At 34.0% G+C, this 17928-nt stretch overlaps 1 protein-coding gene across 1 annotated transcript; it reads left to right on the plus strand.

Moving 5' to 3' along the window:
• The first annotated feature begins 4097 nt into the window (after positions 1-4097).
• LOC132174816 (ubiquitin-NEDD8-like protein RUB2) lies at positions 4098-7161 on the plus strand. The gene is made up of 3 exons (XM_059586502.2): positions 4098-4274; positions 5626-5885; positions 6889-7161. Exons 1-3 carry the CDS (start codon positions 4182-4184, stop codon positions 6998-7000), a joined length of 465 nt encoding a protein of 154 aa, XP_059442485.1. The 5' UTR covers positions 4098-4181; the 3' UTR covers positions 7001-7161.
• The last annotated feature ends 10767 nt before the right edge of the window (positions 7162-17928 follow it).

Genomic DNA, 17928 nt, shown 5'->3' on the forward strand with positions numbered 1-17928 from the left:
GACTTGCGCTTTGATGCCAATCCATTATTTTCATCTAGTATTTTAAGATGCTGCCAAACAAAATTTAATGATCCATCCCACACACGCATCCACATCTCTTCTTCCTCTTCCTCTTCCTCTTCCTCCACCTAAATTAAATCCATTCAAAACCCACTGTTCCCCTCGTGACTTTCTGCCACTTGCTTCCAAAAAAAATTATATTTTAAGGGTATTTTTCTCTTTTTACTTTTTAAAAAATAAAAATATTTATTTAATATAATTAATTCGATATTCTTCAATTTATTTAAATTAAAAAAGATTCTAATTCTTTGCTTCCCGCACTATTCTTCGTTAAAGGGTTTTAGTTATCGCCATTTACCAAAACATAAGCCACGGGCCTATGGGCCCACCGCCGTACCATGACCTTTTTTTTTTTTTTTTTTTTTGTGGGTAAAAGGGAAGATTGCAATCTCAATGGTAAATTCCTACGACACATTAATTAAATTGAAAAATTGGAGAGACAATATAAGTTGAGTGTAGTTTCTTCAAACTTTTGCTATGGCATCCATAGCCCCAATACAAGAAACTAATTTAATTTTAACCTTACTACTGAAAATATATAATCATCAAAATAGATATAGAGTATAATTGTAATAATTTAGATTGAAGGTGGGCATCTTTTTTCCACATTCCTTTTGTTTTTTTTTACATGTCTGTACAAGAGGAATGAAGAGAGATTCGAACTAATGACTTTTGCTTCCTTAAGCGTGGTCCCAGCCGATTAAGTTATCTCTTGAAACTCACGTTCCTTTTGCTAGTGAACTTTTTTCATGACAAATTGATGACTACATGTGATGTAAGAAAATGTACTGATTTTATTATTATTATTATTTCTTTATTTTTGGTCTATAATTTTGGCTGTAACAGTCATTATTGTCCTCTGACCTTTTATTCTTGATTGCTTTTGTGCACGTATGACATGGGTATTACCGAAAAGGATAACAGCAGAGACTCTCTCTCTCTCTCTCTCTCTCTCTCTCTCTCTCTCATTAAATAATTTTTGTTTTTATGGTCAAACATTGAATGAATAATGACATCAATTGATTTTTGTTTTTATAGTCAAACTTCTTGTATGTAATAAAATAATAAATAAAAGAGGAAGATGGAATTGATGAGCTGAATCGTATTTACACTCTCTCTAAATAAATAGAATTCTAGGTATGCATTTAATTTTTTATTTAAGATGCACCATTAAGTTTTGAATGCAACATTTAATACTACTGTGAAACTTCCATGAGAGTTTTGATGATGTAGTCATTACACTTGTATAAATATATTTATATATTGGAAAATTTTTACAAAGACTCTCTTGAACTTTAACGTGTTTAAAAACTCTTAATTTCATCTTTCGAATTTTTAATTTAATAAAATTTATCTCATTTAGTTAGGATTTGACGTTAAACAGATGTTAAAATAGATGAAATGACTTTTATACCCAAAATTTTTATAAAATTTTAAATTTATCCTTAATTTTATATATATATATATATATATATAAAAAAAATAAAAATAAAAAGTTGAGGGTATTTTGGTTTGCATAAAGGATATTAAAAGTTGCCCTCCACACACGTAATTATAATTCCAATTTTCAAAATATAAATGAAGACGAAGAAACTTAATGCCGTTGGTAGGCATTCAATGCTAAAATTCAATGCATTTTGTAATGGAATTACATTCATAAAAAAAGAAAAATAAAAGAAAATAAAATCTCCCTTCATTTCCCTTTTTATATTTTCCAGAATTATTAGGGCATGCTGAGCTGTTGGTCTTCGAACTGCACAATAAATTTTAGGACGCCAACTTTAACGCGCCATTAAACTCCCTAGTAATGGCAAACTCAATAGATTCACTTCATTCCTTACCCAAAAAACAGATAAAACAAATTAACAAACTTTAACTGTTGCAATTTGCAAATACTTGGATTTAGGGCTTGGGCTTGGGCATGGACATGGGATTGGGCTTGGGCTTGAGCTTGGACTTGGGCTTGTTTTCATTTAGTGTTAACAAAATATAAATAAAAGAAAATACACAATCATCTATTAAAATGGAACCCGGCATTCTTTTAGATCTTGAAAATATATGTACTAAATTTCGTAACAATTTTTCTTTCGATGTACAACATCAAAGAGTCAGTCAAAAACTCGTCTTCAATTTTGTTGAAAAAGCTAGTTTTGACAATATTAAAGGATAATGTTCGTTTTATAGTTGCAGTAGAAATGTGAAGAGTAAGCACAAGTACAACTATAATGCCCCAAAAATGGATTGAACCATCTTCGTAGGATTACTGTAATTTCTTCGGTGTAGTTAACTGGTAATTGACTGAAGGGATCACCCATGAAAAATTTAGAGTAACTATAAAGTAGAAGGTGAAATATAAGATCTAAGAATTTCTACAATCATAAGGTGCATAAGTACTATCATCAATCATAAGCTCGGAGCTCCTAATAAGAATTATCATGTGAACCTAGTACTGCTAAATATTCACTTGGCATCTTTATCCTAGCAAATTGACTTACACTAAAAGTCGTCAGCATGCTAAATTGCAATATACTGCGTAAGTCTAAGTCTTAAGTAAGTAAACATCACAATTGACTATGAAATGAGCTTCTGTTATAAATATTGAAATAAATGTGTGTTTTCGCAATTGTGTTAGGTATTGCCTCTATCATTACATCATGAAAATGTAGTTTTGTTTTGAGAAGTGCGGATGTAATCTCAGTGATAGTTACCAATATATTTTAATGTAGGAAAAACTAATGTAGTGTTTAGGTTAAAGCTATGTTATATGGTCTACTCGAGATATTATCAATTCTCAATGTTGGCGTTGTCCCAAGAAACCTGTAATACAATACCGGTACTCTGAATATTGAACGCTATTGCCCATAATACTAGCAACTTGATCAAGTCTGACCTTGGGTGACCCATACTACTAATGATGTACGTCCTCTAATACAAGAGCGGGGCCATAAAGGGCTATTGACAAAGGCAAAGCAAAATGCTTTGGAAGGAGACCTTCCTGAAACCCTTACAAGAAGAACCGCACCAAAACCGACATAAAAAAAGGCTGGATCTAAGCCATCAACAAGTAGCCACACCACAACAAACAAAATCGGCATACAAACGCTGAAAGCCAAAGTCTCCATTTAGCATTTAGATTTGCTTAACCATAAACCTTCTTAGTGACTAAAATTTAATTAAAAAAATAAGGGTTAATTACCTTCTTAATACATAGGTTTTCACGTTTTTTATTTTTTTTCACATAGGTTTCAATTTGTATCACAGATGGTATCTGACTTATGGGTAAATGTCAATTTAGTACTTATGCCACCATTCTGTCAACCAAACTAACAGACTATAATGGAAGTAGTTTCGGCCACCTCTTTTTGGCCATTAAGGGTTTAGGAGTGGTTCGGCTACCCTCAGATGGGCCTTAGAGGTGGCCAAAACCACTCCTATGACAATCCGTTAATTTAGTTGATCGAATGGTGACGAATGTACTAAATTGATATTTATTCAAAAATCAAGTAATATCCGTGATACGAATTGAAAATTAGATGGAAAAAATAAAAAGGTGAAAACCGAAGTATTTTTACCCAAAAAAATAATTGTTTTTATATGTCTTGTAATAAAAGAAGACGTAAGAGCCTATTTGAAATTGCATTTGAAGGGTTTAAAAATGTTTTTTAACACTTAATAAGTCCGTTTAAAAAAAAAAAGAAAAAAAAGTACTCATTTGTTAAAAAAATTAAAAGCATTTTTAAGAGTTCAAAAAGCCTAAAAATATAACAAAAATACACTTTTAGCAAAAAAAAAAAAAAAAAACTTAAAAAAAAAACTTTTGTCAAAAAAAAAAAAAAAAAAAAAAAAACCTTTTGACTGGATTTTTCAAACTAATCTCAAACATCCTCGAAAAGGTTCACGGAATATAATCTCTCCACCACCAACACAATTAGGGAATAACAAGCAAGAGTGGGTCCAAACCAAAAAGAAGAAGAATCCCAATCGCAAGGTGTGCAGCACCCAAGATACACATATAAATAACAAAACCCCCTTTGCTCAGTGAAAAAAAAAAAAACAAAAAAACAAAAAACTGAAAAACAAAACCCACGCTAAGCCCACCCAACATCACGCGAAGAAAGAAGATGCAGATCTTTGTGAAAACGCTGACCGGGAAGACTATCACCCTCGAGGTCGAGAGCAGTGACACCATCGACAATGTCAAAGCCAAGATCCAGGTCTTTTTTCCACCCTTCTTTCCCGTTAGATTGTTTGCGTGCTTTATTGTTTTTTCGTTTCATGATATATTTTTAATGGTTTGAGTTTTTTTTTTTTTTTGTTGGAGAATAACTAGGGTTTGTGGTTGAATCCGGGTTTTGATTCCTCCTTGGATCGTGTTGGGGTTTGTAGTTTTTCATTCTTCATCTGGGTTTTGTTGTGATTGTCTTGGTGAGTTGGAAGACGGGGTTTATGTGGACTACTTTTTTTATTTATTTATTTTTTAAAATTGATTTTTGAGGAGTTTTATTGGTTGTTGGGAAGAGCTTTTTGGTTGAATGGAATTTGAATTTAGTTTAGTTTGTACGCGTGGTATCTTCTAGTGGTTTTTGATCACTCGGAATATTTAAAATTTACTGCCCAAAAAGAGAAAGAGAGAAATTTTAAATTTGCCCAAGTAAAATTTGTCGTATTAAGGATGCTTGTTTCGTTCAACTAGTTATCTAGTTATCTGTTTATATATATAGCAAGGGATTCTTCGCAAAGAACATTGTCTAGTGTACTTGGTAGCTAATTGGCAATTAACGACCCCGCTTCTATATTGTAGTCCTTGGCGTGGAAAGTGTTTGTTTTTCTGTTTTTAATTCTTCTTTCTGATGAGTGAGGAGGTTTATTTTTCTGTGGGTACACACGAATTTTATTATGGTGTAGTGTTATTCCTTGTTCTAAGCATTCTACTTTGTAAAAGTGTATATATCAAAGTAGTTTTTGTACTTGATTTGATGCGATTTGTCATTAATTTGATGCAACTCTCGAAGAGCACCAATGATCAAATGTTTTGAACTGTTGAAAGCTTCTATGCGGAAGCAACTTTGTTGCTACAAGTGATGGAGAGTATACATTATGTGGTGTCCAATGCTGGAAAGTAGGTTTTGTTTGTTTATTCCATCAGGTACCTATTAGGTTGCCAAGGTATTGAGGTATTCTTGTTTTGTGACATGTATAACGCTGGAAAGAACTCAGAATTGTCGAGAAGGGGAGAGTTAAAAGCTAAATTTTTAGGATACCCTTTTTCTCTTTTTGGCTAAATGATTATACTGTCTCTAATTTGCATAAAATAGTAAAGATGATGGAGTTAAAATGTGTTGGAATTAGCTGACACCTTGAATATAAACACCAGAAAATTCCTGTGGCAATTTAGTAGTCAATTGCTTGTCTGATACACAGAATATTTTTCCCTTTTGCAATTTTTTTGATGTCTGGTAGCGAGGGGTTAGGTGGTGGGAATGGGATCAGTTTACCATGTCTTTTTATTTTTCTCTTATGTGTTGCTGCGTCAATGTTGAACTAGAGTTGGGCTTATGTATTCAGGACAAGGAAGGTATCCCTCCAGACCAGCAGAGACTGATTTTTGCTGGTAAGCAATTGGAAGATGGTCGAACTCTTGCTGATTACAACATCCAAAAGGAGTCGACACTTCACCTAGTTTTGAGGCTTAGGGGAGGAACTATGATTAAGGTGAAGACTCTGACTGGGAAAGAAATTGAGATTGATATTGAGCCAACTGATACCATTGATCGGATAAAGGAACGGGTCGAGGAAAAAGAAGGAATTCCTCCAGTGCAGCAAAGGTTTGTTTTTCTTTATCTTCTAATATTATTTCACTTGATGCACTTATAGTACGGCTTTGTTTATAAGAAGCTATGCTTTATAATTCTAAATGCTTGGTATATTTTTTTTCTTCTGATACACTTTTTTTTTTTTTCATATTAATTTAACCATTTTGGCTGTTTGGTATTCAGAATTTTGGTTCAGGCAATGAATATGTGGGAATTTTAACACAATGCTATTTTGTAATTATTATTCTTTTTTTTATGGGGTTATTTTCTGTTGACTATTGTGCATTGAGTTGGTGTTCCCGTGATCCTTCATGTCCTGTCAGATATAAGAAAGGAAAAGAAAGAAATCAAGCTGTAGCATTTTATTGAGCAAATGGTCCTGGCCTGGTACTGTGGGTCCTTGACCAAGCAATTGGGTGATGGATTCTGATTTGTTTCCTCCCAGTTGGGTTTGGGGGGTAAGGGTGAATCTTTAGGTGATGAATGGCATCATTTCTATTCTTCTCAGGGAATGCCTGCATTGTTTTCTTGATAGGATTTGCATTGTGCTTTCCAAGTATTCGTGGTAGTCTTTATGCCACATAATTTTTTAGTCCATATTTTGTGACCATGGCATTAGTCTTGAAATTTAAAAAATCCATAGAGATTGGAAATCACTTGATTTTCATGCTTTTTGAAATGATTATTAGGCATAAAAATTGTCCATTTATTGTTATCAGTTGCATGGTACTTGATATCATCCACGCTATGTCCATCAATTTGTATCTCATAATTATTCAAATTGATGTTATATGAGTTACATTTGATTTTTTTTTTTTTTTTTTCCATTAAAGTGTAATGTAACTTCTTGGAGTTCATACCAAGTCTATTCGATCCACTCATTTCCTTTCGAAAAATAATGTCAAATTCCTATGGAGTACAGTAGTTCTTGCCATATCGTTGAGTGCTACTAGCCAATGCCAAATGGGCCTCTGTCTTTGAAACTATATCTCATTAATACTGTCATTGGTTGCAGGCTTATTTATGCTGGTAAGCAGCTTGGGGATGACAAAACAGCCAAAGACTACAATATTGAGGGGGGTTCTGTCCTCCATCTGGTGCTTGCACTGAGGGGTGGCAGCCTTTAAGTAGTTATTTGTCATGGAGACTCGTTTAGGCTCTATTTTGTATGAACTTATGAGATACTGAATGTGTGGTGTGTGGATAAACCCAAAAATGTGGCTGGAAACTTGTTTTAATTAAATGACTAGTGCTTCTTAATGCTGTTAATTTGCCTTATTTTCTTCTACATCTGCTGTTCCTCGGTGTTTCTGGGAATTTAATGGACATGTTATCTAATAATGTTAAAAGTTACTCTTGTATCACTTAAGAATGATGTGGCTTTTAAAATTATCATTGGTCTTATGATTAATCATTATTGAATCTTGATCAAATGGTGATCTTTAAAAAACACTTCATTCTTAGAATGACACAAGAAAGACTTGTAGAATTATTTTATGTTATCATGTGTCTTTGGAAGGAAGAGTAGAGTATTGTACTGGTTAATATTGCCGGGATTGAGCGAGGATCTGAGTGTTCAATTTGATGGATTCTAAATTTTGTAAAATATAGAATCCTTCTTGACATGGCAAATACAGGACTTCGATAATTTTTTGAAAGTTATAGAAACATATAATAAGATAAATATAAAGTGGAATAATATAGAATAAATGAAAGAAAGATAGAAATTAAGGTGATTCGGCCGATGGCTTACAACTTACATTCACACCAAATATCATTTAAATCCCTTGATTTAGGGAATTCAAAATCAACATTTATCACAAAGAATTTATATGTTTAACAAAAGTGATATTCTAAATGTATTGTATAATTAATTTCCAGAAAAAGATAAAACGTGATTACTGTGCGTTTAAACAAACAGGTATTTACTTGTGAAATTGATATTTACATTAGGATTAGTTTATAATAATTATACTGAACTAGTCTGGTTATTGTTGCTTGCCAAACACCCATTCAGATTGGGCTAGCCAAATTTAGCCCCCCCCAAAAAAAAGGCCTGATCCAGCAAGTCACTTTGGTAGATATATAAATGACTAAAAAAAAAAAAAAAAAATTAGGAGTACTAACTTTTTACTAACAAATATATAGTTCATTCATTGGTACTCGTTATATTTCTTTTAATTAGTTGTTTTTTTTTATCTAATGAATGAGCTACATATCAGTTTAGTAAGCTGCTGTTAGTAAAAGAGTTATGGTGTGTTTGACAAACGTTTTTGATGGCATTGGCAAAGGCAACACTTTTTCATTTTTCCAACATTCTCTTACTTTTTATATCACATCAGTAATTTTTTATTACTATTCAAATAAAAAAAAATCAACACAAAACAAAAATTTCCATACCAAACATTCTCTTACTTTTTCACTTGTTTTTTTATTTTTATTTTTTTTTTTTTTTATACATCAATCAATTATTGCTCCTGTTCGAAACCAATGCCATAAAAAACATTTGTCAAACACACCCTTAGTACCCTTAACATGTCTCTTTCTCGAGTCCTTTAAATGTTTGCTGGATTTGACTGATTTGGGCCCAAATTGAACAGCTCGTATGAATATTGTATTTTATATGAATTCAAAAGGTTGATGAATTGGGCAACATAAGCTGAGGAACCCAGAAATAAAAGTTTTATATAATTATGAGCTAGCTCTTGTGATATATTTGTAATTTGGGACCATCCCTAAATCCCCACCTTACAAGTAGAACTGATATTTACCCAGATAACAAAAAGGGTTCACAGGTTTTCTGTTGGTAGGATTTCCCAATCCAGTTTATGATCTGTTTAGTAATCTAATCTCCATTTGGATGAAACTATTTAAATTTTAAACACAGATTTTAGATTTCATTTTTAGGTTCATCTATTCAAATATTTTAAGCTGATTTTTTTTTAAAAAAAAAAAAAAAATTAGTTGATTTTGTAGTGTTCATTATGCACAATGTTTCAACGTTTGGCTATCATTTTGAAAATATTTTTAGAAAAACATTTTCAATTGATTGGCAAAAATTTTAGATAATATTGTATAATTAATAATTTTTGTTCATATCATAAATATAACATTGACCAAGTAGAAAATAGATATAATAATTTTTTAGTTGATTTAATGTGTAATTAGTCTTTTTTAAAAATAAAAAAATAAAAATAAATAAAACAATAGATGCTGACATTCGAGGATAGAGGAGAAGCTAAATTGAATTACAAGTAAAAACAGACTAAGCTTTTATATATATCCGAGTTTATACAAGTATGTATCGTTTAATATTTAATAATTTCTTACGAGCCAAGCCGAGCTGAGCTTATGAGTGGTTTGACACATTTAATTGACGTATTTATGGTTGATAGTTTAGTTATTGCTCTGGTTTATGTGATTTTGTTTTTGTTTTTGTTTTTTTTTTTTTTTTCTTTAAAATGGAGATATACTTTCTGCTATAGAATCATCAGATGATGGAAGAGTATATTATGATGAAGTCGATCCCTTTAGAGAGTAAATCATAAGATGATTTGATCAACACGGGAAACGTCATGCCATGGATTTCTTGCCATTAATTTGTTATATAAGTCATGCAACATGCTGCCCAGTGAGGGTATATACAATTTTCATTCTCCTTATAAACCTTTCCCTGCTAAAGCCTGTCTACATGCCTAATTTCAATGTCTCCCAACTTAAGAACTAATGATTTTCATTTCACAGTAACAACTATCAATCGGTCTCCATTTCTAAGTTGAAATGACTTCAATTATGTACTTGGTTGGGACTAGCGGGAAGGGAAAGGAAAAGAAGGGAAATATATAGAAGGAAGGAAAGTCGGGTGGTGGAGAGGCTTTTTCCGCCACCCCCGATGTAGGAGACGACTATGACGGTGAAAGTGACACGATGGGAGGACCCCTTCCACCCGGACTTTTGGATGGAAAGAAATTCTCTCATATTGTTTTAAGAGTAATTAATCTTATTAAATAGACTGTTATACGACTATCATATAATTATAATAATGTAATAGTGAAAAATTAACATTTTTTTTTTCTTTGTCATTTTTCTAGTATTGATCCAATTGCTAATTTTTATTATTATATCATCAAATTTCATGACAGCCGTATAATTAGTCTTGTTTTATCTATTACCACGTATTACACATAAATATTTCAATAGATCAATTTTTAAAATTTTTAGGATATTATGTTAAAGTAAATATAATCATCAATATTTAATATTTTAACATAATAGTTGAGATATGAGAAAATCTCTACAAGATGGTCATTTATATAAATATGTATTTCCTTCGGTTCACTCTATAAACCAAACAAAATCTTGGTTTCCTTGCTTAAATCTAGGGGTGGCCATTCATGTTAGTGTGTCGGGTTTGAGTTGTGTCGAAGTATGCGTATAAGATTATATAGGTCAATTCTAACCTGACCTATTTAATTAAACAGGTCAAACCCCTAAATTATAACCCTCTAATTTTATATTGAATTCATGTCAGGTTTTAGGGTCATATTAAAAATTGTCTGTCATTATATCGCGTGTCAGACTCGGGTCATGTCGAAACATGGTTAGACTAACCTGATTCATTTAATTAAATAGGTTAGACTCCTCAATTTTAGCAATTTAATTTCGTGTTGTGTTCATGTCGGATTCGCGAGTTCTGTCAAAAATTGTCAACCCTACTTATACCCAAAAAAAAAAAAAAAATCCGGTCTCCATTTTTCTCTTTCTTTCCCATCTCATTTTTCCATTCTCTTCCACCTAATTGATTCTATTGTACCATCTAGCTTGTGAAACTGAAACTGTTAAAAATAAAGGTTAATTACATTTTTAGTATTTATGTTTTCTTTTTTTTTTTTTTACCTAGATTCCAATTTGTATTACGGGATTTGACAAACTATGTATTAATGTAAATTTATCGAGAAACTCGTAATTTTCACACGTTTTGAATTTTTTTTTTTTTTTTTTTTTAAAAAAAAAAAATTCAAAAAGTCTCAATTTAGAGTATTAAACTCTCAATTTTTTTTTAATGTCTTCCTCCGTTAAGTTTTTTCTTTAAATCTTGTCAAAATTTCAAAAGTACCTCTATTTTTTTATTATAAATAATTATAAAAATTTCGGTATTAGCTAAGATTAAACAAAATTTGCAAAAATACTCCTATATATATATATATATTAGGTCATGCATGCAACATGCTGTATTTATGCTTACTATTGAGAGTGCATAGAATTTTCTTTCTCCTCGTATACAAACATGCTGTATTTATAAATTTAGTTTTAAATTCAAATTATAAGCTAACAATGTCAACAAGTATTATGTATACATGTTACAAATAAAATCTGTTTAGGTGGCTGATTTACGTGTCACTATATTAAGTTTTAAGAGAAACGTCAATTAACCCTTCTTGAATTGTCATCACTTTTGTAATGTCTCACTTAAAGTTCAATTTCTCTCAATTTAGTATATCCATATTTCAATTATTTGCAATCTCACGCATCCATTAACTTTGTCCTAAATGTCGAATTCAATTAAAAATAACAAACGAACTCCAAACGGCTTGAAATTTTTCAGTTTAGATCCTAACATGTTGTAGAACATGTTTTAGGTCTTAAACGAATATTTCAGTTCCGAATTTAGCAATAAAAAACTAAAAAAACAGTTTTCTATAAACTACATTCTTCACCATACTTTCAATAAAGTTGTCTCTAATACCAATTGTTGGGAATATGATTGCAAATCAAACATTTGAGTAGCAGAATAATCAAATTCCTATGCCAAAGAACTCTTTATGAAGAACAATTACTACTTAAAATTAAATTACAAGAACAAAGAACACTTACTTGGATATCAATAGCCACTCCTCGCTTTGGGTAAAAAAATTTTTGCTTCTCCAAGAACATGCTCTTTCTTGTTCAAGAACACGACGAACAAATTCTTCTTTTTTCAAGAACACGAAGAACAAGTTCTTCTTTCTTCAAGAACACGACAGATCATGGATTATGAGACCTCTAGATCTTTTCACCAATGACTGATAATAACCAAGAGAGTCTGGACTTTTACTTGGCTCTTCAAATCTTAAACTTTTGTTATTCGTGAGTTAACACAAAAAACTATTAATTCTTAGAGAGTTTCTAAAAATTAATTATCAAAAGAACATGATAACATGAGTGAGTGATTTGAGAGCTCGGACTCTTCTCTATTTATAGGCTTAGCAAGGAAGTAGAGATTGAGAAATAAGCATTGTGGGACAAATGAGTATTTCTAATCCACATAGGACTAGACGAGGCTAAACCTAGTAACACAAGGAGCATAGGGGACTTAGAAACCCTAGCCTCCATTCCTTTTAACCTCAACACAAGGGCAAGGGAGATTTTCTCCCTGGTCCATGCGTCCCTTTCTTGGGATCTAGGCTTGGGTTTTATCCTAGCCATTTTTCCTTTATAGTCAATGTATAAGGATTTTCCCTAGCCTTATGTGTTCCCACTACTTTATGCACTGGGCTTCTAGGTTTTATCCCAAGCTCAATTCTCCAATATCTCTCTAGTACATGTTTTAAATAAATAAAATATTTAGCCCAATAAATAAGAAAGCCTTATTATGGTTAAATAACATAAGTTTGCTGAGGGACCTAAAAGGAAAAATATTATTTATTTATTTTGTTTTTTGAGGATATAAACGATTCTCATTAATAAAATCACGGTATGACAGCCAAAGTAGATTGCTCTGTTGCCAGGATAGCACCGATACATTCTGGTGGGTTAGAGAACCACACCATATTAAGGTTTTTTGTTACAGCCAATCGAGCAAAGACGTGAGCAACCTGGTTGACCTCACGTGGAATATATCTCATTTTCCAAGTAAGGATAGTAGACAAAGAGGGTCGAATATCAGCCACCAAATGACCCCAGCAGCTCTCATTAGTATCCATTGAACTCACAGCCTCAACCACTCCCTTTGCATCTCCCTCCAGCATTATCTGACTCAATCCCAGTTCCTGGCACAAACAAATGGCCATAAACACCGCTAAAGCCTCCGCAATCGTGGGTTCAAGAAATCCTTGTCTAGACAAGCTCTTTGCCGCACACATATTGCCGTTGTGGTCCCGTATAACTACCCCCAAACCCAGTCGTCCATCTTTTTTCCCGATAGCGGCATCCCAATTCACTGTGTAATACCCTTGAGGAGGTGCCTGCCATTGGAGGTTGCCTTGGATATATGCATGGATGCCTTTATGTGGAACCCCAACCGCCTCTTCTTGGAAAGCTTCTGTGGTTGCTAGAGCCTGTTGAAGGACTATATTGGTATGTGTAATTTGTAAACAATCCCTCATGAACAAACTCGTTCCTCCGAAGCCATATACGCCGTGTCATGCCCACAAATTGTTGAAATTCTGTATTGTTACATCTGTCCAGCATTCCTTCAACAACTTGTCGAAAATCAGGCCCAACAAATACACTTTTTTGGAACTTCACGCACCCCCCACTCCAAACATCCCTTTCAGAAGGGCATTGCCATAATATGTGAAAAGTGGTCTCGGCAATAGCCACACAGAAAGGATAAACTTGGTCTGTGAGCACCTTACGACGACAAAGATTGTCATGATTTGGGAGAATATCATGGCATGCACACCACATAAATTTTTTTTTTTTCACATTCGGAATCTGGAGTTGCCATAACTTCCGACAAACATCACTGTTTCAACCTCGAGAGGATTCCTCCGCCAAGTGTGCACTTTCACAATCCTTTTGTAGATGATATGCACTCTTCACCGAGAACATTCCTTTGGCCGTACCCCGTCAAATGCACCTGTCCTCTTGATATGTTTGACTAGTAGGAATAAACTGTATTAACATACACTCCTCCCTTGAAAAGATCCGTTCCAGCAATGGTAGGTTCCACCATTTTAATTCCCCATAAATAAGTTGGCTCACAGTAGCTGTGGGATCAAGTATTAATGGAGGCGATTGTGGCTTGTATGTGGATGGATTGGGTATCCACCTATCATGCCAAATCCAAACTTTCTTCCCATTTCCAATTCTCCAAATCAAGCCTTCCCGGACTAAATCACTCGAACTTTGTAAACTCCTCCACGCAAAAGAAGGTCTTTTACCGAGAGAAGCCTCAAGTATTGAGCAGTTTGGATGGTACTTAGCTTTCATGATTCTCGAAGTTAAACTATTAGGTGACTTCCACAATTGCCAAACTTGCTTTGCCAAGAGCGCTTTGTTAATGCATGAAATATCCCTAAAGCCCAAACCTCTAGATTCCTTCGAGAAGCCCAATTTACTCCAATTCATCCAATGGAATCGATTTTCTTTCTCTTGATGACTCCAAAAAAATTTATTCATCATAGTGTTGATCTTCGAGCACAAAGCTTTAGGAAGTTGGAAAACACTCATGCAATACGTTGGTATAACTTGGATCACCGCCTTTAGTAAAATTTCCTTCCCCGCCTGGGATAGGAATTTTAATTTCCAATCCTAGAGATGATTCCACACTTTCTCCGTGATACTCTCAAAGGTGACCATCTGTGACCTTCCTACTAGGGCTGGCAAACCCAAGTAAATATCGTATCTTTGTGTCGTTGGAATTCCGGCAATCCCTTGGACTTGATTTTTGTCAGCAATGGAAGTATTCCTGCTAAAAAAGATAGTCATCTTGCAAGTATTCATTTTTTGTCCCGAGGCCCTTTCATACTCTACAAAATAGAGGTCAAATTGTCCCATTGAGAGATATTAGCTCTGCAAAAAAGCAAACTATCATCTGCAAAGAAAAGATGGCTTATCTCCAGTCCCCTTTTAGAAGTGGGAACCCCTGTCAAGAGCCTTTCTCTATTTGCCTGGTTAACATCAAACTCAGAGCTTCCGCACAAATAAGGAATAGGTACGGTGAAATAGGATCCCCTTACCAGATTCCCCTTGAAGGGGTGATAAGCCCATAAGGGGAACTATTTACCAGGATTGAGTATTTTACCGACCTGATGCACATCATAATTAGATAAATCCACCTTTCATTGAACCCCATACGACGCATCACTGCCTCCAAAAATCTCCACTCCACATTATCATAAGCTTTATTCATGTCAAGCTTCACAACCATGAAACCCTTCCTCCCCCACATCCCCGTATGCAAAGTCTCATAGGCAGCTAACACATTGTCCGTAATCAGGCAACCCGGAATAAACACACTTTGAAAAGGTGCAATAATATTAGGCAGGATTTTTTTTTATCCGATTAGCCAACACCTTTGATATAAACTTATACAAAACATTGCATAAACTTATTGGCCGAAACTTAGTGACACACTTAGGGTTTTTTATTTTTGGGATAAGAGCAACATAAGTTAAATTCAATGAGGGAGGCATCACCTCTGAATTAAGAATATCCAGTAAGACACTACATACCTCTCCTCCCAAAGTGGCCTAATTTTTCTGATAGAAACAAGCATTCACTCCGCCAGGTCCTGGTGCTTTGAGTGGTGCCATTTGAAAAAGAGCTCTTTCAATCTCCTCTGCAGTAAAACAACACGTAAGCTCCTCATTCATACTTGCGGAAACCCGGCTGGAAATGGGTTGTAAGCAGGCTCCATCTCACCACTTGGACCCAAGGAGAACAAATCAGTAAAGAAGCCGACAAAAGCCTCTCCTATCTCGTCTGGAGTGTCCCATTTCCGGCCCACCTCGTCCATAATCTCCCCCACAATATTATTCCTACGCTTTTGTTTAACACAAGCGTGAAAATATTTTGTGTTGTGATCTTCGAATCTGAGCCACTCCAACTTTGCATGCTGTCTCCACCTCAAGTCCTCCTTATCTAGAAACACTCGGAGTTCCTTCTGGATAGTTTTTAGAACTGCCCTTGCCGCCAAATCCTCTTGTTCTTGCAGCCTAACCACTTGCCTCTGCAGTTTTCAGATTGACTCTTGCGAGCAATCCTGTGTTTGCTTCCTCCAAATAGTTAATTCCTGCTTGCATGCATTTAGCTTTGATTCCAGCCTCTCCCAACTACCTCCAATAGTTTGTGATTGCTCCTATACACTGTTGATCACTTCTTTAAAACCAACATCCAAACCCCAGCTAGCCTCAAATTGGAAGCGTGGCCTTTTGCGAGCTACTGTCCGCTTCTTCCATAGGCTTAAAAAAATCGGTGCATGGTCAGAGCTTAATGCCGCAGCCATAACAACCTCGGCTTCGGGAAAAAGGTTCCTCCATGCATGGTTTGCCATTCTCATACAGGAAAAATATTATTGGCTTAAATATGTTCGTAACCATGTCTCCTTGCCATTTATTACACAACAATATTTTAATCACAATTAATTCCACTAAATAATTGTGACTACAGTCCAATAAATATTTTTGATTAAACAATTAATCACTTTGACTTACTTAATGTTGACTTATGATTCCTCCATGAAATATTCCATAGCAGAATTAAGGCTAATGATACTGCCACTTAAATCTCTACATCTTTATCCTTGAGTCACTGATTTTACGTCATTCTCTCGTACATGTGAAAAACATATATATATATATATATATATATATATATATATATATATATATATATATATATATATATATGCCAATCAAAATGCTCTAGCTGTAGACTCTGAGAATAATAACCATCTAATCTATCTCAAAGAGAAATTTCTTATCACTTTTTTTTTTTTTTGTCAAAGGATTTGGATTCCCTTTTGGAAAGTACTTTCCCACAATGTCTCATGTGATCACCCAATGTATTGAGGTTATTTCCACCGATGATAGATCTCACTCTTTGATACATCTAAGCAACCTATATGAAACATCTATGTCCACAATTCCCTTAGAATTTAGAATCAAAGTCCTAAATAGTCTTTGAGGAGTTATTATCTTTTCTAATAGGCAGTATATTTATGAAAATACATCTCATTGGTCCGTTCAGTGCCTTAGGATCTCAACGTACACACTACACATCAATCCCTAAGTCACCGGTTCGCTTGATCAAGATAGATCACCAAGATTCGATGTGTAACTATCTTACTCAAAATGGAATGCCCAGCTCCAGTTACCAACTGCAAACTTTATATATTTATGAATATAAGGATTATGGACTAAGACCTACACCCATAGCCATATTCAATGTAAACCTAGGACCTTTCACATGTAAAAGACATTTTATATGCTATATGCTTCAAATTATTTAATCAGTGATTCTGTCATTGATTGGCCTACTTTGAACAAAGATTTTAAATCTTCCAAAAATCGTGCTTTAAGGCATGCTTATCATGCCAAATATTCTGAAAAGAACAAAATCTCATCAAGGTCAAATGGGCCGAGATGATGATTAAGTCCCAAAAACACATTTTGTTTTTTGATTTTCTTCAAAAACATTTCCTTGTCGATAATGTTTTGAATGTAGTCAAAAAGAATTTTACCAAAGAGGATAAATCTATTGTTAGATCTTCCCATCCTCCTATTGAAAATACTCTTCTTGATGTTAACAAAATTGTTGTTAAATGTTCTCCTTTCAAAACTCATGATAAAGATCCTATTACTAATGATAGGAAAATTATCGAACAAAACAATTTTTGTGCTCAATCTTTACATATTTTAGGACAACAATTGGACCGTATCGAAGAGAAACTTCCCTCTCTCTCTTCTGATCCAAATGTTTCCTCTGCTCCTTCAAAGATTGAAAAACCTCTGATTTCTCTCCCCGATTTGAAAAAATCTTCTGGTTTGAAAACGACTTCTCAAATGAACCTTGAGAAAGTCAACAAATTGCTTTCTGAGTTAACAAATGCCCGTGCTAGTTCTTCTGGACAAAATTTTGGTATCAAAAAAGTTTACTCTTCTGATTCTCAAACTTCTTCTCAAGATTCTACTGATTCTGACATCAGAATTCTTGAACAAAACTTTGGTAAGATTGAAATGGAGCCTAACCTCCAAAAAGTCTTTGATGGATCCTCCAATCCTACGAAAGATTGTCTTTTCAAGCCTGCTCATCCTAAAGAGATTAACCATGGTAGTACTTGTTCTATTCT

This window comes from Corylus avellana, chromosome 3, assembly GCF_965113065.1.
Source record: "Corylus avellana chromosome 3, dhCorAvel1.hap1.2, whole genome shotgun sequence".
Lineage (NCBI taxonomy): Eukaryota > Viridiplantae > Streptophyta > Magnoliopsida > Fagales > Betulaceae > Corylus > Corylus avellana.

What these genes read in the sequence shown, in the direction of transcription:
- LOC132174816 (XM_059586502.2), top strand. Translation starts at nt 4,182, where the DNA reads ATGCAGATCTTTGTGAAAACGCTGACCGGGAAGACTATCACCCTCGAG. An exon ending in ATGTCAAAGCCAAGATCCAG is followed by an intron (nt 4,275 to 5,625) that starts GTCTTTTTTCCA and finishes TTATGTATTCAG; the next exon opens with GACAAGGAAGGTATCCCTCC. An exon ending in ATTCCTCCAGTGCAGCAAAG is followed by an intron (nt 5,886 to 6,888) that starts GTTTGTTTTTCT and finishes CATTGGTTGCAG; the next exon opens with GCTTATTTATGCTGGTAAGC.